The following is a 27,808-nucleotide window of genomic DNA, read 5'->3' on the forward strand; positions in this document are numbered from 1 at the left end:
TACTTATGTTTGACTGATTTTAAGAGCACACATTTTCCTCTGACACCCCCAAATCCCTCCAAAGAGCAAACCTCTGTCTTTTTCTTCTTCACTTTCAAAACTTTCTCTTCCATCATGTCGTGGGCTAGACGGAGAACTGTAACTCTCTGAAGATGTTTCTCCACATGTGTCATGTCCAGATCCAATGTCCAAATTCACATCTAAAAATCACGTGATTTTTAAAAAATAGAATTGTTTAGTTAAATAAATTTCTGAATTGAACCATCAGAAATTAGTTACACCCTTAAATTTTTTTTTTCCAAGTTTTTCTATAATTACCTAAAAAGCTGGCCTCTGACCTAGGTAAAAATTCATTACTGAAGCACAATATTGTTTGAAAATAATTGACGACTTTTTTTTGGGGGGACAAATGTATTCTTAAAACAAAGGCAGAGGAAAAAATCAATATAACCGACTTCAAAAAATCAGAAATAAGATTCTTTGTAGGATCTGTCCAATATTAGCACATTGAGCCACTTCTTAAGTCTATACATTTTAACTCCTCAGAGCATGTTGTAAAATTCTTTCTTTAAAAGAGTAAATTGCTTCCCATCGAGTAGACTGAGTAACCCCTGAGTTCGAACCAGAAATGACGGACTGGGGGAAAAAAAACCAAAACAAAACCATTGGGATAGAGTGAGCCAAGATTTGCTCACTAAAATGCAGTGATGACTTTGAAACTCTAAAGAGTAAGTTTCAGAAATGTAAAAAGAAAAATAAAAAAAGGCAGCTATTTCTCAAAATCAATTTATGAAATGATTTTGTTTAGATTATATAGCTAGCAAATATTCTAATCACCAAATGTCATATATTAATTTGCAATTTTCAAAGAACCAAATACATAAACGTAAATCTATACTGAACATAATTTTCCCTTTCTGACAATCCAGGTGCTTCAGAATTGTGTAGAGTCTTTGGAATTTTTATAATAAAAAAATATGTGATCCTTTGGAGTCAGAGGTGTGGCTGGAAGGTGAGGATGAAATAACTATGCCAAAGGCTATTCCACAAATTGCCCTTTTAAACAGAGAGACAAACTGTTTTATTTATCATGTCTCAAAGAGATTTTAAAAGCAAATATACTGCAAAAACACAGAGGATGAACAGCACTGACTGCTTTGGGGAGAAGACAACATGGAGGGACGCAGTGAGGGATTTATTTTGTTCCCTTTTGTACCTTCAGAATTTTGAACTACATAAATGTATATTATTCAAAATAGAAGTTAAATTTTAAATTAAAAATAAATAATACTTATCTTTGAGTTATTTAAAATTTTCAGCTTCAATATAGTATCTACATTTATGATATGCGTGATTATTCTATTAAAAAAAATCTTAAATATATCTTAAGTTTACTGAATGCTTAAAGGTAATCACCTACTTAAAGGTAACTCCTTAGTATTTCAAAGGGGAATTAATAAATAGAGGGTTTTCCCTTTAAGTTGGAGCCAGCAAACATCTGAGCTATACTAGACAATAAGACAAGTTGTACAAAGTATTGATATATGTATTTATAGTCGTAGTCTATAAATATAAAGATATATGAATCAGTGACATATACAGAGAACAAAATAGACAGAAAAGGTTAATCTTGAATCAAAAATCCTGAGATTGTACTTTCATAATATTTAAAAATAAAGAAATAAAGGAATTAGAGCCTGAGATGTTATCAAAATTTCTTATAGATAGCTAGTAGGAAGCAGTCACATAGCACAGGGAGATCAGCTCGGTGCTTGTGACCACCTAGGGGGTGGGATAGGGAGGGTGGGAGGGAGACACAAGAGGGAGGGGATATGGGGATATATTTTTATGTATAGCTGACTGACTTTGTTATAAAGCAGAAACACACCACTGTAAAGCAATTATACTCCAATAAAGATGTTTAAAAAAAAAAGTTCTTAATAGCCTATACAGCGTATGTTTTCTTCTAACTTATTGGAATAGGGAAAAGGAACCACATTATTGAACACCTCTGTGCTTGATACTAGCTAAATGCTTTTCATGTTATCACATTTAAGTTCTACAGTCTGGTGAGGTAGATATTATTCTTCTTTTACAAATTTAAGAAACTGGTGGAGTAAGGATTCAAACCCACATCTGTCTGAGATCAAAGTCCACACACTTCTCTGAAAATATGAAGCTAAAAGGGAAAGAACTGTTACAAGCTTTTTTGGCGTAGTTCCCAAATCATGTGAGAGACGAGAGAGAGTGATGTCATGAGGGTGGTATATATTTGACAGGAATTTCAACTATAGAATGACCTGATTTAGTGTGTGCTTTAGAAGACAGTGCAGAAAATAAACCAGAAGGAGGAAACAGACAGGGAGGCCTGGCAGAAGCTATTTCTAATCATCCACTGACAGAGAACTCTTGTCTTCCTTATTTTAGCTTCTCCCCACTCCTTTTAGCTGCCATCACCACAGGAAACCTCAAAGATACTGAAGTGTTACAATATACTCATAAACATGGTTTTTTCCCCCATGTCATTTTCCCCCCAAAGACCACTCAGTTAATTAATTCAATGAGTGGGCCAGATGATTTTAGAGTCAAAATGCAACTATATTTCCTTATCAATATTAAATCTCTCTAAACAAATAGCTAGTTTAAAAATATACTCCATTAAAAAAATGGATATATTCTGGTTATTTATGTTGCATCACAACTGAAGGTACTAACATTTGAATAAAATTTAAATTAAACAAATCGTATTTGTAGGGTCAGCTGTCAACATTATGTGTTAGACACACACATGGACAAACACTTTCCTAGAGGTCTGTGAGCTTTTATTCTTTTTCTAAAAATCTTTACTATTAGTGGTGAAGGTAAATGTAACACAGAAAAGTTACCAATGAACCAGCACAAGGGACATTTCTCAGTCAAATGAACATAAAATCTTTCACTTAAAAATAAAAGGACCTTAAAATAATGGTGGGTAGATGGAAGCCACACAAATCTAGTACAACGAAAATCTGAGGGTCTGAATTCCCCTGAAGTCCCATAAAACTCCACAAAGGACAGTCATTAAAACATGAAAAAGTCAACAAGATTTTTAAAAGTGACTTTACACAAGAACTACAGGCTTTCACGAGGGTGGAAAGACCCCGCAGGTCCTGTGGCCTCTGCTCTGGAGCAGGGATTGGCTGAGAAGGAAACAATCGAGGAGACCGCTGCTACCAGGGGAAGGAAAAGGTGCCAGAGTGTCACTGTGGCAAAGGAGAAATTTACCTCCGTGGCCGAATCAAATTTCCTGCATTAAACAATTCTGAAGTATTAATGGAGTTAATTCAGAAATCACTATTCACATCAACGCAGGAAAAAAGTGTTATCAGGCTTTGACACAACAGCCTAATACCTACTCTAATAGGTACCCTGCTAAATATATTTAGGTGACGCGTATTTGAAAGCAAAACACCCTTACCTTTCACAGAACCACCGTGGGCGTGCTGAGGAGCGGAGATTCGAATACCATTTATTCTACTGTTCAATCTGTTGTCAGTTTTCTTAATTTTCTCCCTAAGCCGAAAGTATACATGTTACCCACATTGTTTATAAGAGTCCCTAGAGAACACACTAAGTACAGTATTAATAAAATTCCCCTCAAATTTTTTTTATAATTAAAGTAAAAACGTTTAGTAAGGTACAATGTAAATCCAAGATTCACCCTTTAGTTTACGGGGCTGAGAATTTTGCCCCTCCAAACTGAATATAATATTTGACAATAGCTTTATTTTTATCACCTGCATGTGTTAATTATTTAGAACTGAAAAAATTAAGTCCAGAGTAAAAATATAAAGAAAACTAATGGAAAAATACTATTTATACTACATAAATTAAACATGCCCATTATCAAATGTTGTCTCTTCTTACCAATTTCTATTACTGGAAAGATTAAATTGAACCTACTTTTCTATTTGTGGCTTTCCCTTCTTCTTATTTATTGAAGATAAACTTCGTTTTTCAGTTGAATGCTAGGGAAAAGAATAAAAAAAAAAAAATCAGACTAAAGCGAGACCATACTCGTGTAGGTATCCTCTTATTCTGATACAAAACATTAAAATGATGCAGTCCCAGTTGTATATTCTAACACATTTTTATTTCCAACCTCTTTTTTGAAGTTACCTACTTGACCCACTAAAATCTGCATATTCTGACAAATACTTAATATTAATTATGAGAAAAAATATCTATTTCGTATTTTGCTTTTAAAATGGAGTGTGTATTTTTTCTTCTTATCACAAAATAAAACACAGTCAAGTAACCGGTATTTGCTATACGTTTACTAATATTCTCGTAAAGTTCAGGTTGGTAAAACTGCAACACACAATTGCGTCAACTCTAAGAAGAAAAGGTGCTGGCACTGAAGTAGAGGGAGAAAAAGTATAATCACACAGACCTGAAACCCGGCCATTAAATAAGTATGACTCCGATAACACAATTTCTCAAAGTATGTTTTAATGCTTTAGTTCGTAAAAACACATTCCAGTAAAGGTTAACATTTGGATCTGAGTGTTGGCCAGTAATAAAACTCAATTTTCTAGAGAGAAGGTGGTTCTCTCCATAGCTGTACCAGTAAGTATCTCTCATGTATCTGTGGTGCCATGTTACCTAAACACACTTGAGAGCATTCTGTTCTCTGATTACACCAACTCCTAAGAACCAAGTATTTCCTAAGTACATTCAGGACTGCTGGTAAACTGGCCCAACAACTCATGAGGGAAGGTCCATTTCAAAATTCACATCACCAATAGCAAGACAGTGACTGAAATGTGAATAATTCAAAAGCAAAAAACCTGGCTTAACAATGCATCCCTAGTGAAACATTTTAGGCATCACAATAAAATGTACTAATATTTTTGAGCAATAAAAGTAATACGGGGCTTCCCTCATGGCGCAGTGGTTAAGAATCTGCCTGCCAGTGCAGGGGACACGGGCTCGAGCCCTGGTCCGGGAAGATCCCACATGCCATGGAGCAGCTAAACCCACGTGTCACAACTACTGAGCCTGCGCTCTAGAACCCGCGAGCCACAACGACTGAGCACGCGTGCCACAACTACTGAAGCCCGCACGCCTACAGCCCGTGCTCCGCAACAAGAGAAGCCACCGCAACGAGAAGCCCGTGCACCGCAATGAAGAATAGCCCCCGCTCGCCTCAGCTAGAGAAAGTCCGTGTGCAGCAACGAAGACCCAACACAGCCAAAAATAAATAAATAAATTAAATTGAAAAAAAACAAAAAACAAAAAAATAAAGTAATACATATACACTTCTTCAGGTCACAGAAGAGCTTAGATCATGTACACCAATTAACTTTGAAGTCTTACATTCAAACATTCCTTCATTACTTCTTACCAGATACAGTACCTGACATAATAATGCTTAAAGAACTCGACTCTCATGCAGTGACAATGCTTGAACAGTATGGCATGAAGACAAAACAAAGCCCCCGTACCTGGTCAGCTAAGGCCACACAGTGCTCCGGGTGCTGAACGGTGGTGCAGGTCTGCTTCCTCCAATCCATGATTCCATTCTGTTCAGAATACTGCATGGTAAGCCCATCCAATGGAGAACAACTTGTACCAATAGTGCTATCAAAAGAAGAGTTCACACAAGTATGAAACTCTGTCCTCAGTCAGCTAACCTTCTCATCTCATAATGAAGAAGCTCTACTAACCCTTTCTTCCATATATTAGTTTTTTATAGAATGCCTAGCAACAGCTCTAAGGAAAAAAGTCTACTATAAGAATAAACCAGTTCATACCTCTTACCTATTTAATAATTAATACCCGCCTCTGAGGAGGTTGACAACAGAAGCACAGTCTGTCTTTAGACTCATCCTGCACCACTCACAGCTGGGGTGTTAACCCCAATCTCAAGAGAACCACTATGTACTGTGTGTGTCTAAGGCAAGTGAAGGGACAGGATAATGTGACTGAAAACCAAGAGAAACACACAACAGAAACAGACTCAGAGAGAATCCAGAGAGAATGAAGGGATTGGACACGGACTCTGAATTAACAGTGTTTCACATCGGTCAAGGACTACAAGACGACAGAATTTTGGAAGAATACTGGAAAATATAAAAAAAGAACCAAATTTAAATTCTAGAACTGTACAATAAACTGAAATTAAGAACTCAATGGATGGAAACAGATGAAAAAAATCACTGAAGAGGAAATCTGACCATGAGAAAATAGACGGGAACACTAGAGGAAAAAAATGTGGAAAACAAAAAAAATTTGAGAGAACACCTAGGACATGGTGAAAAGTCTAACCTGTAAGCACCCCGAGCCTCAGAAGAGGGAACAAGAGAACAGGCAGAAGCACTATGTGAAGAGAGAATGGCCTGGGCTTCTCTAAAGCAAAACTGTATCAAGCTTCAGACTTCGGAAGCAGAACTCATTCAAAGAAAGCTACAAATGTATCATAGGAAACTGCTGAAAACCAGACAATGGGAAAATTCAAAAACACAGTTTGGAAAAGCACACTAACTTTCAAAGAGCAGTAATAAGATTGAAGAACAATGGATACCCACCGTCCACTGTTGCCCCTAAAAGCAGAATCTGGGGATGACACAGTTGACTTGGGAGGTGATCCAGAAGTGGGAGCAAGGAGTGGGGAGAATGAAACAGGAAAGGAGGAAAAACCAGCATGTGGGTCCATTAGTGAGGCTGCCGCTATGAGCGACAGAGGCTCAAACCAGCTGGGACCTCCCAGAATTATCTCCCCAAAGGGCAGGAAGCTGGAGCTCCCCACCAGTTGAGGGTTGACCCCTGGGGCAAATTAACGTGCAGCTCTGAACTGGGCTGGTTCAAGGGCTAAGCAGGCTCACAGAATCAGCGCGGGCCCTGAGGCAGGAGGCGGACAGTCACGAGGCAGGGCCTGCGGAGGGATGGTCACAGTGTGAGGGGGGTCAGAAGTCACATAAATGATTTTATGTGGCTTGCAGCAGAAATCAAACTGGGTTGAGAGGATATGATGTGAAGGACCAAGGGCACTAGACCGGAGACAGCGACACTGGAGCTCCTTAGCACTAACAGAAAGTAACTGCCAGCCTGGAGTCCTATGTCGTATGAACAAAAAAGTCTTTCAAAAATGAAGGCAAAATAGACATTTTTTTCCAGATAAAAACAAAGTGATTTCATTACTGGCAGATATGATGACAGGGAATTCTCCAGTGTTCTTCAGTGAGAAGGACGCTCAGACACACTGGAAGGAATGCAGAACAGTGGAATGGTAAAAACTAAATGATTAACGCAAAAAGGTTCATGAGGTTTAAAACAGAATTAAGATGCATGACAGCTACAGTTTATAAGCTGGGAGGAGGTAAGTGAAGTTACAGTGATCCAAGGCCCTCACGTGGGAAATGGTACAAGCACAAATATCAGACCTTCCTAAGTCAAAGATGTAGAATAAAACCTCTAGGTAACCATCAGAAGAATCGAAAAACAATGTATGGAAAACTATCAAGGCTAACAGAAGAGAAAAACAGAATTTTTAAAAAATGCCCAAAAGCAAGAAAGGAGAGAAAGGAAAACACAGAAAAGGTGAGACAAATAACAAGCAAACAGTAAAACGGCAAAATTATAGCCAAATACATCAGTAAGTAAACGTGACACTGATTTAAAAACGCACAAAGTCATTCATGTTTTAGGAACTAGATACCTACTTCACAAGGGGACTTTTCCCGATATGTTTCTTGTGGATTATGGTGTGCTGTAACACATCTAGAGTGGAGGAAAAAAACAATTTATTATACCAGATGCTTCTGCAAAATCCAAAAGGAAGACGCAACTAATGTATGTGACCATAACAGTGTTGACAGACCACGTAGAGCACTTCCAAGCATTTTTCACAGAAAATTCCTTAAAGAAACAATTTTTCAAAGACACAGTAAGACACAGTAATTTCCTTAAATATCCTCTCAAATATGTTCCACCTAATAGCAAAATCAATTTTGTCCAAGACTACGAAATTTGACTATGAGCATTAAGCTGCAAAACCACACATTCAATTTCAGGCTCTTTTTTAACCATGAGAAAAAAAAAGAAGTGTCTCAAATATCAAAAAACCACATATTAATAAAACCAACACCCATGAACCCACCTCCCAGGTATCTCTGTATTTGCCTCTTTTTATTAGGAAAGGAAATATCCCAGAAACAACTGAAGGCCTCCCTCCATTCCATTCAGCTCCCTCCCTCTACAGAGGTTAACTAGTTGAAATAATCTAGTGCATGTTTTTATTTTAACTACTCCTGTGTGTATTCACAAACACACAGTGGTGCTACATGTTTGAATATACTATAAATACCCTTTATTTTAATTGCCACCTGGCATGAAGGTACCACAATCTGTTTATAACTTTATTAACATTTGAAACATTTGGGTTAACATCCAGGTGCTTGCTGTTACCCATAAGCTGCTGGGAGAGCCTGAATCCCTGTCCCCTGAACACCCGGACGACAATTTTCATAGAAGCAGAACTGCTGGGTAGTAGCATTAATCACCTCCAACTTCACGACAGTGTCAAATTTTTGTCCAAAATAGTTGTACCAACAGTTGTACCAATTTAAATTCCCATCAACAGTAGATGAGGATTCCCATTACTTCATATCTTTGATAATGTCAGACTTGAAAATGGTTTGCCAATCTGATGAGTGTGAACTAATCTCTCATTGTTTTTTAATTATTTTATTTATTTATTTTTGGCTGCATTGCGTCTCCGTTGCTGCACGCGGGCTTTCTCTAGTTGCGGCGAACGGGGGGCTACTCTTCGTTGCGGTGCACGGGCTTCTCATTGCAGTGGCTTCTCTTGTTGCAGAGCACGGGCTCTAGGCACACGGGCTTCAGTAGTTGTGGCACACGGGCTCAGTGGTTGTGGCTCGCGGGCTCTAGAGCGCAGGCTCAGTAGTTGTGGTGCACGGGTTTAGTTGCTCCGCGGCATGTGGGGTCTTCGTGGACCAGGGCTCGAACCTGTGTCCCCTGCATTGGCAGGCGGATTCTTAACCACTGCACCACCAGGGAAGCCCCTCTCATTGCTTTTAGTTTGCATTTTCTGGACTACTTGTGAGGCTGAACCATTCAACGTTCTTCTGTGAGAACTGCCTATGTTTGTCTTTCCCCATATTGTTGACCAGACTGATTTTCTCAGTGATTTTTAGAAGAATCTGTAGTCTGGATGTATAGTCTTTACACCTGTAAATATCCTGCAAATGTCCTCTGAATGGTAACCTCTTGTCACGTGTTAAGCTTTAATTTACATTAGAAAGATCTCCACTATGGTCATGCTCTGTCTTGTCAAGAAAGCCTTCTCATCCCAGACTATTAACATTTAAAAATTTAAGTTTTACATTTTACATATTACATTAAGTTTATATATGTTGCAAATAATTTGTTATTCATTTGAAATTTTCTGTGCCCAAGAGAAGTAGGGATCTAATTATATAACATTTTTTTTGACTGGAAAGCCAGCCAATACCATTTATTGCATATTCTTTCCCCACTTTTCTGTAAGGCCACCTGTCACATTCCAAGTTCCCATATGTCTGTTTCTCAGTTCCTTAATCTGTTCTAATGGTTTGTTTACCTATCCCTGTGACAATATCACGCAGAATGACTTATTCCAGTGAATCAGCGTTTACCTTCTTCTTGACTTGAAGCTTCTGAGCTGTCTTCTTTTAAGTGTTCTAATATCTTAGAAGTCTTCAGATTGGATTGTAAGTTATCTGCGGGAAGTATTAAATACCATTAACTTTTCGGGAAAATTATAATAGTGAGAAAAACAAATATAATGATTACTCTTCTCCCACGGAGGATGAGAGTGGAGAGTTAATGGTAAAGAGAACATGTCTAGTAGTTAGGACTTTGAAGAAAGCTAGAGGACATAGCACAAAACCCTGGACTGGGAGTGGGGACCCTGAAGCATGGAGCCAGCTCTCCCCATAAAAGCCACAGGGGTGAAGCAAGTTGCTTCACATCTGCCTGCCCCCACATGCTCTTGTGCAAAATGAGGAGATGGACTAGATCAGTGCTTCTCAACTATCTGTGCTGTGTAAGGTTTTTCAGAATTTCCAGTTCGTGTGGATCGCTCCTTTTATGAAAGACAGTATAATGTGGCAACGTCAGATTACTCCCAGCGTCTCCTCTCTGTTCCTGTTCTTCTACCACAGACCAGTGACCGGCAATCATGGACCAGCACTGACCCACGGAACCCACCCTGATGCACTGGATTATGTCTCCATTGAAATACAGACCAGTAGGCTTCTGGAGGTCAACATTTTAAGTCATTCAGGAGTTTAACATTTGTTCTCTCAGCTGTCAGGATACAGAATATTGCTCTCTATTGTGGGGGCAGGGGAAGTTAGAGCTGTCATTTCTTAAAAGAGTAAGTGCAAATGAACTTTGCCAATGATGTGTTCTTTGGTGAAATAATCTGAACATCCTGACCAGATTTTCCACAATCTCAAAACATACCCTTTAATACACTATTTTGATTTCATAACGATTTGATCTCTTAAAATCTACCAGCCTCTTTAGCATTGCTCATGTAATTTAGATACTGCCAAACTCTCCAGACGGGTTTTCTGTTATTTATGTGTGTACTACTTACTCACTTGGGTACATTTTCCTAGGCAGCCTGCTAAAATCTGAATTAAAAGTTTAACTTCATGCTTCAATGCTTTTTTAGAATAAGAAGCTATTTATAGATATTCATTAAAAACCACACTTGGTTCAAGTGGAAAGCACTGACTGTTAAATCTATTAACGACTCTAGAATGATCAGGAGTCTCTTTTTAAAAAGCTATTGCCACTATTCAGACATGAATTTAAACATGGAGTTGTTCATCTTGGCTTAGTCATGAAGAGTCATTAATTCTAGTTGCTACTTTTTGTTTAAAATGTTTAAGGCATATATACATACACACAAATGATTAGAAAAACTAAAAGTTAACCCCTTTGTTACAATAAATATCCAATCATACTATTTTTTTTTTTACCTCTTTTTTTTCCTCCCACTTCAAACTGAGGAAAAATGCATTTTCTTTCCCCTTTAGGTACAGGGAGACATGGCTTTGTTGAAAGCAGAAGGAAAGATTCAAAAAACAAGAAAAATACATAGCGACTTGCCATAGTGGCTGTGCTTAAAGTTAGCAGAAATTCTCCTAAAGCACACATCGACGTTACTGGCAAAATATTTGCTAAACAAGGCAGCTGAGATAGACGTGTATAAAACTAAACTCCAGGCAGACCATGATGAATGCTAAAACATGCGGGCAAAACCAAAACACAGGAACGTAAGAGAAAGCTAGGAAATCCTCAGGAGGTGTTATTTCAGTTGGGTCCTGAAACAGGTGTGATTTTAACAGGCTGTAACAAAAGATAAGGTGCAGAACGAGCCAAGACCCTGGGACAGGAAACGGCAGGGTGTCCTGAGTGGATGCCAAGCCTGCGAGCAGTGGGAGCCTGAGAGAGGTGAGAGGCGGCTCAAGGGGCCCACGGCAGGGCTTGAATTTCACAGCAAACGTTTAAGGTTCTAAATAGAGGATTAACAAATTGATCCCCGAGATAATCCCAGGACAGGTTATAGTACAGTAAGAAACCAGAATCTGAGAGAAGTGAGGCTTTGCACAGTCTATGCGTGAAAAAAAGACCTAACTAACAATGGGATTGGTGAGGAGGGGTAAAAAGGATGATGTCCTTTGCCTGGCATGGCTTGGCCTTTAAATGACTGAATACAAAGAGGAAAAGTGAAAAGAGTAAGGCCAGAGTTTCCAGCCTGGGAGGCTGGGGAGGTCATTATGGGAACAGGGGCAGATCATGAGAGGTTACCCATCATGCAAGCAGCACTGAAGCATCTCTACAACCTGTAAGCCAGATCTCTCAAGGAACTTGAGGATCCAGTATGCACACGACTTTGAGATACTTGGCCCTTGCCTTGGGATCAGTCTGTTTTGTGACATTAGCTTTTTTTAAAATTTTTTTAAATTTTTAAATTTTTACTAGAGTATAGCTGATTTACAGTGTTGTGTTAGTTTCTGCTGTACAGCAAAGTGAATCAGTTATATATATATATATACATACACTCTTTTTTATATTCTTTTTGCATACAGGTCATTACTGTTTTGTCACATTAGCTGTTGTTATTTTCTTTAAAACTGCAGTGTAAAATTCACTAAAAACCACAAATGTTTCTAATTTTGTATGCCACTATTCCTTGACCGTAACTAAAGTGACAATCCCATACAAGATGGCATGGTAAAGCAAGACATCCAAGCAAGGAAAAGGCCAAATTTCTACAGAGAAGCAGAGGGGCACTTACTGAGGCTGTGGAAAGGGTCTGATGATATGGACTGAAAAAAGCTGTGTACTTTCTGATTCTGTAGAAAAGCTCGTGACGAAGTTGAAAATAGCTGCCTGCACATAAAAAGAAAAGAGATTCATTAATTTCATGTACTATAAATCCACGAGATAGTTTAGATTGTAAACAAACCCAGTGGCAGTTTAATTCAGGTATAAAAAATTGCCTTCCTAAGGAAAAGAATATTATTTTCTAATGTATTTCCCATAGGAGGAAGTGAATAGAAGACTTATTTACAAGAATCTAATGAACAGGCTTATTTTTAATTTTATATAATCTAGTGGTAACGCTTCAATTCTGACCAACTATGTATTATTTCAGCCTTTTACCCAAGTGGTCCAATAGTCGCCTTTCTGCTCAGAAAAACAACTTCAGCTTCTTTACCCTTCTTCATAGGTGTTACTTTTCATCATTTGGGTGTACCATGAAGGCACCTTCCCACAGTCTGAAAGTAAGAGGTTGGGAAGTTCGGGATGCAGGAGTTCTGGGAACTACGAACGGAACGCAGCGGCCAGGTTAGTTACAAGTATTACTACAGACTAAGGTATGACTGATGACTCACCTCAATATGTATCATACCACAATTCTAAGCTGTTATTTTTAAAAAAACAGCTTTCCTCATGTTTTATTAATGTCATTAAAAGATTCCAACTGGAGGTCTTCCCTACAAAAGGGACTCTGCCAAAAGGGGCATAGTTACAGCACAGTCTAATGGAAAGTTTACTTGGGATCTGAATACCAGCTCAATCACTTAAAAGCTGCATCACCCTAAACAAGTTATCTGGCCTTTCAGTTCCGATTTCTTCTTAGGGAATATACTAACATTCTTCAAGGTTATGACACTCCAATAGTATACGCATATTAAACTGTCACCCTGCTCAACATCCAAACCCCCTTGCATTACTTTTGAACCTTTTAAATGCTCATTTAAAAATTTAATTCTTAATGTCTCCCCAAGGTTTTGGACCTATCATTCAGATTAGTTAAAAAATCATCAAAATACCATATGAAGAGATGACCCTTATGGACCAAAGTTGCCTTGTACGTTAGACAAAATTGCTTCTTGGTTCTCAAATGTGGAGGTAAACATTCAATAGGAAGACAAAGGGAGGAAATGAAGAGATGGAAGAGAAATTGAGATACGAAGTATGGAGCTAATCTAAATTTCCAGGTCTGAACACATTACCTAAGGCTGAGGATTAAAATCCAAAGGCATCTACTGCCCAGTTACATTTACAAACCAAATTAACTGGTCAAAAGTACAGGCATATCCAGTATAGGAAAACCACACCTGAGATAAAGGCAGGGGCTTGGTTGGAATCAGCATACAGGCTCAAGTCAGGGTTCATTGCTGCATAACCACAAGATGGCAGTTATACCCAACTAGAACCCAAAGTGGCCATAAACTACTCAAGCAATCAAATAAGAAAAACAGGATTACATTTTGACATAACACAAGTCGTCCAACCCCAAATGTACATTTCAGTGCCATATCTTCATCTTCCTAATTTACAGTGTACTTGGAAGTACAGTATGTCCTGTACCAATCCAATCTCCACTTCACTTATAAATTCATTACCTACCTCTCGCTTTCATTTCTCCCCCTCCTTTATAATTGCTACATTTCTTAGGTGAATTATAGCGATACTAATCTAAAATTCACAAACTGAGAATAAGTGTCCTAAAATCCAATTAATGGTGTTGAGACCACAGGCTAGCCATGCAAAAGAATCAAAGATGTTTTTAAAAGGAAGTATTATGAAGAAAACATTTTAAAAATATAATTTTTGAAGAGAAAAAGTCTTTTCAAGCTGGACACAAAACCCTGAACCCATATGAGAGAAGACTGATAAATCCAACTACATAAAAATTTAAACCTTCTGCATGGTCAAGAAATAATGACAAACAGTGCTCCTTTCTTTTATCTAACAAATAACTCTTATAAACTAGTAATCAATAAAAAAGTGAAAGGGACTGAAAAATTCATTCATAGGAAAGTACAAATGGCCACTCAAATACAGATTAAAATGAGATACAGTCTTCCTTTTTGAGAGACTGGCAAAGATGAGAAGCTGAGAGTATTCATGTCTGCTGAGGTGTGGAGGAGATGCAAAAACGAGGCTTCTGAGGGTATAAAGTGCTGCTGCCTCCTGAGAAGTAATCTGGAAGTACCGCATATTAAAAAATGCACACTGCACTTCTGACCAAAAATTCCAATTCCAGACATTTCTCTTACAGAGAAGTGTGTTAAGAAACATATATGTGGACAGTCACTGTAATATTCTTGTAGTTTTAAAATATTTAGGAAGAACCAAAACAGCCATAAAATACACTGATTAGTTTAGTTACGGTACAACTAAAAATGGAACATTATGTAGCAAATAAAAAATGAGGCAGCAATCTTTTTACATGTACTGATGCTTTACCACGTCCAATATTATTTAATGAAAAGACTAAATGGCAAAAAAGTGTGCAAAGGAGAGTTCATTTGCGCAAAGGAAATACACACAAATACACAAATTCAGGGATGTGTACATGCCCAGAAAATTTTTAGAAAGCTATGTAAGTTTTTAATGAAGGCCACTTCTAGTGACTAGACTTGAAGAAAGGGATATTAGGGACTTTTCACATTACACCTTCCTTTGCATTCTCCACAAATAGCTTGAATAACATCTTTACAGTAAAAAGGCTATACACACACACACACACACACACACACACACACACACACACACACACGAGATCATAACTGAGGAGAACCCTAAAAGCTATAACAAGGAGTCCAACACATACTTCTTAATTGTGGTGCTGGCCAAGAGCCAAATTTCTGAAAGTGGCTCCTTGTGGAAGTATTTTTTTCCCTCTGAAAACCTCAAACTTACAGAGAAGTTGCAAATAAAGAGAATTTTCTTTCTAAACCGTAAATAACTGACCTCTGCTGCCCCAACACCGGGTGAAACATGAGTATTCCTACAAAGACATTCTCCTACAATCAAAATCAGGACGTTAACACTGATAAATTATGACCTCCTAACCCCCAGATGCCATTTAAATTTTGCCAATTGATCCCAAAGTATCCTTTTTACCACAAAGACCCAGTTCATATCCTGTGCTGCATCCAGCTAGCCGTGCTACCTTCTCAGTCCTCCCTCGACTGTCCTGGCTCTAAGAGGACAGCGCAGATATTTTGTGGAATGGTCACAATTTGGGTTTGCCTGCTGTTTCCTCGAGATTAGGTTCACAGCAGGAGTATCACAGGAGTGAGGCAGTGCTCCTTCGTTGCAGCCTATTGTGCGGTGGGCGATCCTGAGTCAAGTTCGCTCTCCTGGATCCAAGTAGCATCTGTCAGACTTCTCCACCCAGAATTACTCTCCCTCCTTTAGAAGTAATAAGCACTGGGAAATGACTCTGACAATGTAAATATCCTAGTCCTCAAACGTTCAATCTATTCGTTTATTATTTATTTCAACACAGACCCATGGTTTCCTATTTCATTCAATGTTACTGTTATTATTTATTTTGATGTTCAATTTGCTCCAGACTTGACCACTAGGAGCCCTTCAGGCTGGCCTCTGTCCTCGTGACCGAGCCAAACATCCCTTGAGCGCTTCCTTGCTCTCTGGCACAACGGGCTCATCTTGTATTTTTCCTCCTCCAGCCCTGCAATCAGCTTCTCCTCCAAGGAGCCCTAGCTCTGTTCAGTGGAGAACGGAGTTACAAGTCAAGCTCTGGATACCAGGGATGCCCACCGCTACTGGGGTGTGGCTGCTTTCCAACCCTTTCAATGACCAGAGCCAGGGAACACATGTGTACACACACAACCATATCTATTTCTGTATCTACCTATATATACTGAAAATTGTGAGTCTGCCCCGATATCTTCAACTCCAATGAGACACTCCAGGGTTCATTCTGGTTTTCTCCTTTCCATACCGTAACTCTCTTCTCCAACAGAGAAACTTGGTTCTCATGATTCTTAAGATACACCCTAACTAGGCCCATCCCCCTGTAGTAAGCTCATCTGTCTCCCACTGTCACTGCTTCTCCCTTCGGAGCCCTGCGCATACGCCCTCCTGACCCCATCTGGGCCTCACGCCCCTGCCGGGCCACCTGTCACGTGTGCACCCTCTGGAACATTAGGCCAGGCCTCCCCGCACCGTCACCCGGGGGCGAATGACTTCCCTCCCCAGAGGCTGTCACCCAGCGCAGACACCAGGCTCGCGCTGCCACCCCCCACCCCCGTATCACAGCTGCACAAGCCCCTCCTGAGCCACCTGTATGTGCGGGGGCCTGAGAACTCGCCACCCTCTTGGGCGTGCTCTGCGGACCCCGCGCCCCCAGCAGCCTAGAATTCCAGCACTGCGCTCACCCCAGTACTGTGGGGCACGACTCCGCCCTTTAACAGGCTCCCCAGGGATGCACACGCCCCCGATGCTTGAGCAGCAGCACAGGGGCCTCAGGAGCTCAGCCAACTCCTCCTCGCCCAACCCCACCCCGGCTCAGCCCTGGAATGCTCTCTGTGCCCACCCCCAAGAGACCCAGCCCCTCCCACTTCTCCTGTCCTTCTCTGGACCCTCCCACTGTGCCCTCTGAGTCCTCACAGCCCATGGTGCGCGGGCTGCGCGGGAGGGGCGCTCCCCTGAAGCTGCTCCCCGGCCGCTCCACGTCTGGCTCCAGCCTCCAGGTCACTCTTCAGTCCCTCCACGCCTTCCATCGTGCTCGTGCTCATAGGGGGGCTTCGAATCGGACCCTCCAGCTCTCTGCTCCGCTGCCTTTTCCCAGTCACTCCCTCCATCTCCTCTCTGGTTTCCCTCATTTGCTTCCAAATCACACCCTAAATCTTGTCATACAATGGAAATACCCTCCCTCCCGGATTTCTGCTTCTGTCCCCAGCCCCACCCCGTCCTGAGAATACTCAGGGGGCCTGGGTGGGAGGAGGGTCACTGCATGACATGGCCCGCACCTCTGCCCCAGCAAGTCTTCCTCCCAGGTTGGGCCCGCTGAGCTTCAGAGGGCAGATCAGTCTCACCTAAGCCCCGACTCTAAGCCACATATGCGCCAACACTGCTTTCACTTATTTTACTTATTGATAACTGCAAGTTTCCAGTATAACAGCCTTTGTTCCCTTGGCCGTTATTCCTTAGCTTCTCTCTCCTAAAGGGGGGCCCTCAGAGAGGGGTGAGCGCCAACAATGACCAAAACCACACTGCAGACCTCGGACGCCCCTCACTTTCCCACCCATTAGCCTAACCTTACTCAACAACTTAAATCCAAAACCATCTCCAAAGGTGAGCTCTTGGACAAGGGCCTCTTTCAATAAATACTTTATGGTGAAAATAAGAGGTTTCACTGAATATATGCATACTTTAGAAACGACTTTTATGATAACAGACAGCTGAAAAGTACAATGATACGAGAAATTCGTTTGGTGTCTACTACTAGCCTAGATCTAAATAACACAAGGATAAAAAGTCCATTCTGAAAAGTACTCCAGAGGAGGAATCTCTGTGATCTCCCCTAGAACTCCATCCTCAGCCCCGGGACGGCCGTGGCCCAGCCTGTAAGGCTGCCGGGGAGGTGCCAGTAAACCGTTACCTCAGGATGGGCTCCAGGTCAGGGTGCCGCCGTTCTTCCCTCTTCAATGAGCCCTGATTCAGGGCTCTTAAGATGGTCTTGTCAAAAGTCTCCGAGGACAACTCCTTTGGAAGCTAGGAAAGAAAAACCGCACGACCAACGTTAAGTTTCTCACTTACTGGCAAATATGTCACACACCAGAGGCACAAAAGGAAGATGAATGCCTCCTACTCAGAAATCATCCAGAAGCAGTTCCTTTTCTAAATCTTCCCGACATAGGGCTGCAGCCTGAAGTGGCACTGCACAGGGAACCCACTGCACAGGGAACTCCAGGGTCCCAAGGGAAGGGGAGGGGCCGAGGGTGCCGGCAGCGCTAAGCCTGCTCTGGGCCCCCCGGCACTCCCCTCCCATCCCATCCCAGGACACCGCACCAAGGTTCTTTAGTGAAATGGAGCCTTTCACAGAGCACAGGGAGTATTATTTTTATCCTCAAATAGTATTCTGAAAACGTGATCTCTGCCTTTGTAGTTACCACTTTTGTGCCTTCTGTATCACGTGTGAACCTCAGGCCATGTCAGGCTGTCAACGCTACACACCAAATAAAGACCTGGGTGTGAAAGATGGGGTGAAAACTCTGAATCTTACATAAAAAGAGTAATTGGAGGTTTAGGAACCTTTTCCTCAATGTGATGGAGGTGGCCTCAGAGCCATGCACAAGAAATCACAAAAAAATCATCAGTTGACCAAGAAAATTTTTAAATTAAATAAAATGACTTAAAACTTTGTTTTTATTAACTAGTTTACCTATTAAAATGCCTAATAAATTGGTCCCTTATAAAACTAATTTTCCAAGTCTTTCAAGAAGTCAAAGTTTTAAATTTGACTTTTGATAACTAGTCTTTGTAATTAACTCGTGAACTGCAGGCACTTTCACTAAAATTAAGAATAGAACCATTAACACATTTATCTAAGGTGCCACGGGAATATAACAATCTATACAAATTTGTCAGTTTACATATTAATTTTTAATTGGAGAACCCAAAGTAAATATTCTTCTGACAAATAAGCATTTTGAGTCAACAATTCAGAAATGGAACATTTAACAAAGGTAGCGTAAGAATTACTATTTTAGGCACAGTAAGACTATGGAATCAAGATGTTATAACAGAATGAAGCTCTTCCTGGTCCTTTTATTAACCTGGTAAGGTCAAACGCTCTGCTGGCATTCCACACACCCACTGTGTAAATCATGTCCTCAGACCACTAACAGGAAGAAACATGTTCTGGATCTACACATTTTTCCAAACAAAGAAATGACCATTCATTTCAGTATTTATACTTTGATGTTATCATTTTAATACAGATTTAGAACATTAGGCATATATCACATTACCCATTTTAAACACAATTTCTCCTGAATATCTGTACACGGCCAAAACCAGCTTCAGCAGAGAAGCTTGTTTCAACTACCGAATGACTGATGGCTCTTCTCAACACAGGAAGGTGAGAATATATACATTTTCACCTGGTCAGTGACCGCTCACGTGACTGGGCAGAGTGCGGATATGCAGCCATCAGTATTTGCAAACGGATTTATTTTCAAGTGCTTTTATCTTCGATATCCAGGGACTACTTCCAGTGCTAGAGGAAGGCACATTCACTAAAAATACACACGTCTTCTATACCAGTCCCCCGAACTTTCTCACCTGTCTGGTCTTTGTTCCAGCATACCCAGTCCCCCACCTCCGGAGCCCCGGCTCAGCCACAGCACAAGCTCAGCGTGCTGGAAGGCATTCACACCTCGCTACACGTTCTTCTTTAAGAACACTGAGGCCTAACGGATAACCATCTACAAAATCTCATTACAATTTGGTTTTTGCAACTCTCCTCATTAATCCATTCATTCATTCAGTCAACATAGAGTTCAAACTCCGACCCTGTCCTAAGTACTGTTTCTCGCACTGTGGATACAGCAGTGAGGATGAAACAAGAACCCCACCTTCATGGAGCTTCCTTTCTGGTAAGGAGAAACAACACAGGTGGCAGACACAGCTGTCAAGGAGCAGCATGGGAAGGAGGCCAGGATGTGGAGGACAGAGGCTGCTACTGATATGGAAAAAAGGACTGGAAAGCACTGACCTCGAACTCACTATAGTAAACTCACTGACCTTCCTCACTATAGCAAACTTTAGGTGCAGTTCAACCGCCTCCACAGAAGTCAAAGACGTTAGTTAGCATGTACAGGTTGTCAAGCGGACAGCTTATGCTCTTACCTTTTGTAGATGATTTTAAAAGGAAGATGAAAAGGAAAAAAGACATGGTAAACTTGAAAGGATATTTCATAATCGGCAATTCGTTCCTAGAAGTACGCTAGTTGCCAATTATTTCATATAACCTGATAAGGCATTGGTCCTATGGAAAAAACACTATATTCAGATGTTGGCTAAGCAGGGGGACCATTAATTACTGTGATTCTGAAGAGCAAATTATTTATTTCGGGCTGCATTTTTTTTAAAAAAACACCTAAACTTTTAGAGAAATTCTGTGACTGAAAAATGAAATCTGTCAAGACAAAGAGTAGATAAAGTTCAGGGAAACCCAGAGGAGAGACCCGTCGGGCGCTAGGCGCAGAGCCACCAACAATATACATCTCAGCAAGGAACTAGGAATAAGGTTCTCTTTTTTTTTTTTCTTTTTTTTAATGTGGAAAACCATCAATTCCTTATATTGGTAATGTAAGGTAACAAAATCTATGTTTAGAATAACATGACATCTTCTACAGCAATGTTCATGAAGAGCTGTAAGCCAGCCTCTATATACATGCTTTAATTTTGCTGGTGTTTGTTTTGGTACTAAGGTTTTCGGATTCTGTGTATCAGCGGTCCCCAACCTTTTTGGCACCAGGGACCGGTTTCGTGGAAGAAATTTTTCCATGGACCGGGACGGGGCGTGGTGGGGTGGGGTGGCGTGGCGGGAGGGATGGTTCAGGCAGTAATGCCAGCAATGGGGAGTGGCAGACGAAGCTTCGCTCACTGCCACTCACCTCCCGCTGCGCGGCCAGTTCCTAACAGGCTGAGGACCGCTACCTGCCTGCTGCCCGGGGCTTGGGGACCCCTGCTGTATATCACGTCAAAATCATTTTAACAACAAATCTATACTTTTACCTTCAGCAGAAATTCCTGTAGTTCTTGGTGGGTTTTTGTTACTGTCGTGACTGAAAGATCAGACCAATTTACCTGATTTAAAAAAAAAAAACACGTTATACAGTTATTTCTTAGGCAGGAACTGACTGGAAAAAAGCCATGTGTAAAACAAATGACCTTATTTAACGTTATCAAGATTAACAATTAGAAATATAAAGTTAATCTGGTATTGTCATAATTGCTTCAAAACTGTTAAAATTAACTGTATATTGACATTCTACTTAAAAAAATTTTAATAACTCCTTTCAAAGCGCATGGTTTTCAAAACAAGCTGTCTTCTAAAAATGTGACTATACTTTAGTAATTTTTCAGAAAGGGAAATGTCTTACGTTCCTTTTGGTGAAGTTGTAGGGACTCTAAAATGACACTTCGACAGCACAGATCTATGCCCCAAGAAAAAAGAAAAACTCTATCTCCTGGAACTTATTAAATATACATTCTTAAGAGAAATACCAAGTTTACTGCCCTTCTTTGGTAGTACTGTATTGCATTTTTATGGGGACTTATGGTTTATGAAAAGATTTCATCTTTATCTTAATGCTTTACAATCCTAGTAACGTAGATGGGGCAGATATGACTACCTCCGTTTTCAGATGGAGAAACTAAAACTCAAAAAGGTTAACTTACGTAGATTCAACTCTAGGTAAGCAGAAGAGCCAGAACTAAAATCTATTACCCACCTACTTCTTGGATACCTTTACCTCAGTGGACTCGATGGTAGCCCACTAATAATTTCTACTTCACAATTATTTGAGCTGAGTGGATACTTGAACTATGCTAATACATAAGCCTTACCAACCAGTCATGCCACAGTTACCCAGATACTTAAGAATACATACAAAATTCTACCTAGCAACCCTCAAACAAATATCCTTATTAACTGGCACATCTTTTAAATGATTTTTAATTATTCAAATGTTTGTTGAGCAGCTACTTGTGTCAGACACTGTTCTTATGAAAGGATACAGGAGTGGACGAGACAGTGAAGCCTCTGCTGGCTGAGGTCAGAGTCTAGTGCAGGAGTCAGATTAGAGCCAATGAATGTACAAGGAGCTCCATCAGTGATCAGCGCTCCAAAGAAAACGAGCTGGGCATGGAGCAGGAGCAGGAGCAGGAGGTGGGAGAAGCAGGTCAGACGGGTGCCAAGAAAGGCCTCAGAGTAGGGGCCGTCGAGCCTGTGTGTGAGCTGAAGGGACGTCAGCTCTGCCAGGGTCCGGGGGAATATCGTTCCAGAGCCAGAGGACACTGAAGGCCTTCAGGAAGGAATGCGCTTAGAGCTCCAGCAACAAAAGGAGAGCTGGTCTAACTGAATGAAGAGAGCAGGGGGGCTTGTGTTAAATGTTCCAAACATAGGTGAAACATGGAGATAAGGACTTAAAATTTGAAAATTTAGGATATTTCTCACAGAAGGCAGAAGCCAGAGTCCTGAAACTCCAACTAATGTACGAAGCAAGTCAGATATGGCGAGATGCAGAGGATGAAGATTCCTGCTCTCTATGAGATGACAGCCTTCTGGAAAGAAAAATCATGGAACCCAAATTAAGAAGCTGGGAAAGGGATGATGGTGGTACACCTGGGATGAATGAAAAAACATTCTGCTGGAGGATTAGAAATGACTTTGTGAGGCAAGTACAGCTAAAGTTGGGCAAGCAACACCTTTGGGTAGGAAGTGAAGTGAGGATGCAGAGAAACACAGCGTCCTTCCACGCGGCTTCCAGGCGTGGGCAGTCCCACGTCAGAAGAAAGGGCTTGACAGCGAAGCCCGAGCAGGGGGGAAGGAAGATGTGGACACGGAATCCACATCACAGTCAACAGGCAAAGAGGAGCCGTGGGGACTAACAGAGCTGGGCTCTGCACTTAATCAGAAAGCCGTGTGAAGGACAGAATGGCAGCAGAGCAAGCAGAGATAAGAAAAGCCAACAAAGGCCAGAATATCAAAGCCTCGGAGAAAGAAGAGGAGGAGAAAAATACCAGGAAAAGACAATGCCTGTGATCTTGATTTTTAAAAATACTGGTGAATGTTTACTTTCACTTTTTAAAGATATATCTTACACCTTAAATCTAAGGCTCTTATTTCGTTTTAATAAAACTGTCAGAGTGACTTTAATGTGATACAATTTTTAACACTTGGCAAACCATGCAGTATATACTGAAAACAGTACATTCCCTTAACTAAGACAAACACAGACATGTGTATAGCTTCCCTTAAATTAGCAAACCTGCCATTAAGTTTTTCCAAAGATCAATTTTCATTCTTTCCGAAAGATCATTTAACATAGTATGAGATATCTTTTTGGGTGAGAGTAGCTTACTTTGAAGGTGTACTCCCAATATTTGTCAGCCCTTTTTCTCTGGACTCCTTTCAACATTATCTTCTCAATGTGTACAGCTGAAAGAAAGAAAACATGCTGACTTGTTCTACAGAGACTAGATACATATTTCAGTTACCCAACCTGACAAAGCCAAACGATTAAGCTATTTATCTTCATCTTTACTACTAGCCTTAATCATGAAATAAAACAAAAAAACCCAGAAGCACAGCAATGTGCTGTCCATTCACGAAGTAATTTATTTCTATATCCACTAAGCATGCTGAGTGGCTGAAGTCATTTCAAGCACTCTGCTAAGCACCAAAGATAAATAATAAAAGGCGCCCGCAGTGAAGATTATTGTTCTAGATGAAATCTTCAGAACTGTTAATTCAGATTACCACAAATACAGCACTTTAGAGTCATTCAGTTATTTATGCATATTAGGTGTAAACTAGAAAATGTTTTTCTGTTTTTTTGTTTTTTAATTGGGGGGAAAAAACCCTTCAAAAGTAATATGAACTGGTAAAAATTTCCTTCCAATTGAGAATTTAAAAACTGTTTTTCTCGAATGTGACCCTTAATATCATATAACAGTAACACAAACTTAACATTATAACGAACTATGATGGTTCACTGTAGCAAAATTTTTCACAACTTATTATACAGATAAAATAGTGATTATAAATTACATTAATGGCTTAAGAACAATTACTCTGAATTGAATTAGATAAGATGGTCAGCTTACCCGTGAAGTAACAAGCAGAAGTGCAAATCCCCAAACTACTCATTTCATACATCCTTCAGTAAAAGTTATCACCTTAGCAAGCAAATCTCTTTACAAATTGAAAAGAGCCAGTCTACTAAGCATAATATAAGGACTTAAGGAAAAAAAAAAAAAAAAGATTGTTGCTCACGGTGTAAGTAGAAGAAATAGTCATGAAGATGATAAAGGTCACAGGTAAGAAGTTAGGAAAGTGACTCAACAGAAGGTCACTGTTGGATTCGGGGGACAGGAGATGGAGAAGAAAAGGGAAGGACTCACTCTGCCTTAAAAGAAGAAGTTAAAATAGGCGAAGTAGAATATACAAAGTAACAAAAGTATACAGGAAGAATTAAGACTGCTGTAGATCACAGAAGGTGGGCACTGAGAAAGCAGGAAACATAAGATTACAGAAATTTGCTGGTAAACAGGCATAATAAACTAAGGAGATACCATTACCAGTATTTTGTGTTAACTTTCCAAATCTATAGTGTTTGGTGGCCTGCTTCTGGGCCAATTTCCCTTGGTGGGTGAGAAATGTTGAGAATGGGACAAAAGAAAATCTCAGAAGCCAGGTGAGAAGCCTTCAATTGCTCACAACTGCTGCAGTATGATAAAGGCCAAAGTGGGGAAGGGAGAGTCTGCTGTTTCCAAAAGCTGTTCTATTAAATTATATGAAGGATGATGCTATTAAATAAAAACCACCTGAACTAATCAATGTTCCAAAATATGAAGCAGCTTTACTTCTAGGGAAGGGGACCACTGGGGCAGTGTGGGTACGGGAACACGGCTATGGCTTCAGCCTTGATTTCGAGTTATACCTGCTGTGATCTATCAGAATCAAGATGAGGAAAACAAAGGGGTATGTGGTGAGAAATGGCTGATAACGGGAGATCCCCTAACTCTCATAAATTAAAACTGAAAAGCAGGGACTGTGTACATTTGTTTACAAATTAAGAATAAAGGAAAAACCATCTATGAGTACCACATTACAGTTAATTGTTACCTTTTTGATGTAGTCTTTATGTTTTTTTTTTTAATATCTTTACTTTTTTTTAAAAAAGGACCTTCACTGCAAAACCAAACTCTGCTTTAGGTTACTGGTAGGCTCACTGGGCCTGGCTGAAGCAGTTCATTCGTGACTCGAGTAGTTTAACAGTCTTGAATAGAAGTGGTAATTCTGTAAACATTTTCTAAACATTAAACATTCACACCTATTTTTCCTCCGTGAAGAAAAATGCATCACACAAAAGGATTATTACTGGAATGAAAAGGAAGCAAAACGACATCAATTCAAAGCTGCTATAACTGAGTGTGATGCTAAGTGTACATCCTTCACCCTTCCGAGGCCGCCCGGGTGGCAGTCTACATCTGCCATTTCAGACTTCCCTCAATACAGGCTAACGGGCTCCCCAGATGCGAGGAGAAGAGAGTATCTGAACTCATTTCTTCTCAGGTGGCAACGTCCTTTCACTCCTCCACCCGGTCCTCCTGAAAACTGCATTACTGCAGGAAGAACGGGCTTGTAAGGAATTTCTTCACTCTCTTGCAGCGAACTTCCGTAAAATTAATTTCTTCAGTACACATCGAGCACATTCTACAGATAAAGCACTAGGCTAATACTCTGGGAGTAGGTTAAGGTCTTTGTCCTCCAGAAGTATGCAATCAGATTTAAGACAAGGGACCACAAGGCAGAACCAAGTAAGCGTGGGCTGGGACAGGCCAGGGGCTGCAGAGCCAGAGCCCAGACACAGACTCAAGGAAGTGGGAGGGCTGGCATTTGAGCTAAACCCAGGACCTGGAGGATATCTCTACTTCAAAAAGGAGAAAGAGGAGTGAGTTAACCAATGTCAATAGCACTCTGCAATCTTTTCGTGTACAGATGTTTTAAAGTTTAGGAAAAATACAGCATACCTTCTCGCTGGGTTCTATGAGGTGCCACAGTAAGTCCATCATGAGGTATCGGGGCTTGTTCCATTAAACTGGCCTCATTACTTTGCATATAATCACCATGAGCAGAGTCATTCTAGAGGAGAAAGAGGGGCACATGTTAATCTATATCAGAGACTAAGAATAGTGAATGGCACAAAAATAAACCAGACTAAAGTCTTACTTTTAATAGCAATAATTTTAATAGCAATTTTTAGAGATAAAATAGGTGATTACACATTAAGAGCAGAAAGGTACAGTGTCAGAGCAGTGGGGAAAGAAGTATCAATATTTATCTTCATTTAATGGCAATATTCTATCCATTATTCACTGTCCCAGTTTCTTGGGACAGCTTGCAAACTGCTATTCAGAACTGCCAATGATGTCAGTTCTTTACCAAAGTGAACCAGGATCGAAGGAATAAATATAAAAAGATGGTACCCTTTATGCTATTCCCCAGATGTAAGGGTATTTGTATTTTTTATATAATTATGCAATTTTTATTCATTACTTGGTCTTAGTGACAGTCTAACAAGATACTTTGTTAGGAAAAAGTTTTTTAAAAGGTATCATCAATACACAATTCTAAACAAGAATGTGTGTGGACAATGAGTTTACTATTAATGTTAAACCATCTAATAGCAACTGGGTGCTCTAAATCTGAATTTGCTCAGCCAATCACTACTATTAGTGAACTAGAGGTAAGTTTTACCCCAGAACTGCTACTTGGAGTAATGAAGAGCATGCTAATCTTACACACAGGGCTCAGAATTCAAGTATTGTCTTGTATATATTGTTACTATAACCCACTGGGTAAGCCAAAAATTAAAACAGCTTTAACACAATTCTTTATCACAACTCACACCTTATCCTCCCCTTTATGTTCAGAATCTCAAAACACTACTCAGACCAAAATTATCTCAGTTACAGGAACCAATTACAATTTTGCAAATCTGCAATAAATAATATACATTAATTTTTTTAACTGTATAAAGAAATGAAGTAAACAGAAGACCCTAAACTTTCCAAGAATCCTAATTTAAAGACACAGAGAATGGACTTGAGGACACGGGGAGGGGGAAGGGTAAGCTGGGACGAAGTGTGAGTGGCATGGACATATATACACTACCAAATGTAAAATAGATAGCTAGTGGGAAGCAGCTGCATAGCACAGGGAGATCAGCTCCGTGCTTTGTGACCACCTAGAGGGGTGGGATAGGGAGGGTTGGAGGGAGACGCAAGAGGGAGGAGAAATGGGGATAAATGTATATGTATAGCTGATTCACTTTGTTATATAGCAGAAACTAACATGCCATTGTAAAGCAATTATACTCCAATAAAGATGTTAAAAAAATATATTTTGTTCTATAGTCTCATCATTCATCCTGGCCTGTCAATGAGTATGGGTTGCCAGTTGACACCTCTATTTCTAGGAATAAGGCATCATAATAGATACTCTTGGGAGCAAAGCTTCAGCCTTACAGTATGTCTTGTTCTAGAAACCCAAGGAAATAAAGACTGTCTACACAGAAACACTTAAGAAGGAGAGCACCGACCTCTTAAGTCAACATCCAACTTTCGAATGGCATTCACCAACTTTCAATATTACTGAATAAAAAAAAGTGGATACAGGAAT

At 40.2% G+C, this 27,808-nt stretch overlaps 2 protein-coding genes across 9 annotated transcripts in view; both read right to left on the reverse strand.

The window, feature by feature from the left end:
• Window positions 1–27,808, reverse strand: part of ZCCHC2 (zinc finger CCHC-type containing 2) — a 52,234-nt gene that overhangs the window by 12,523 nt on the left and 11,903 nt on the right. For all 8 annotated transcript variants that reach the window (XR_014251740.1, XR_014251741.1, XR_014251742.1 and 5 more), the window contains exons 2-12: window positions 26,158–26,269; window positions 23,484–23,560; window positions 21,133–21,204; window positions 17,990–18,102; window positions 12,356–12,450; window positions 9,678–9,761; window positions 7,704–7,761; window positions 5,487–5,622; window positions 3,943–4,007; window positions 3,458–3,552; window positions 72–200 (exon numbers count right to left, since the gene is read on the reverse strand). Coding sequence is in view for 3 of the 8 variants with exons in the window: in XM_082416919.1 (XP_082273045.1) it covers window positions 72–200; window positions 3,458–3,552; window positions 3,943–4,007; window positions 5,487–5,622; window positions 7,704–7,761; window positions 9,678–9,761; window positions 12,356–12,450; window positions 17,990–18,102; window positions 21,133–21,204; window positions 23,484–23,560; window positions 26,158–26,269 (1,036 nt within the window). In the remaining 5 variants the exon portion in view is untranslated. The remainder of the gene's footprint in view (window positions 1–71; window positions 201–3,457; window positions 3,553–3,942; window positions 4,008–5,486; window positions 5,623–7,703; window positions 7,762–9,677; window positions 9,762–12,355; window positions 12,451–17,989; window positions 18,103–21,132; window positions 21,205–23,483; window positions 23,561–26,157; window positions 26,270–27,808) is intronic.
• The window catches only part of TNFRSF11A (TNF receptor superfamily member 11a), a 161,854-nt gene continuing 160,206 nt past the window's right edge, over window positions 26,161–27,808 (reverse strand). The window contains exon 11 of the transcript XR_014251745.1: window positions 26,161–26,269. The gene's annotated coding sequence lies outside the window, so the exon portion shown is untranslated. The remainder of the gene's footprint in view (window positions 26,270–27,808) is intronic.

Source organism: Balaenoptera physalus, assembly GCF_965194825.1.
Source record: "Balaenoptera physalus genome assembly, chromosome: 12".
Taxonomy (NCBI): domain Eukaryota; kingdom Metazoa; phylum Chordata; class Mammalia; order Artiodactyla; family Balaenopteridae; genus Balaenoptera; species Balaenoptera physalus.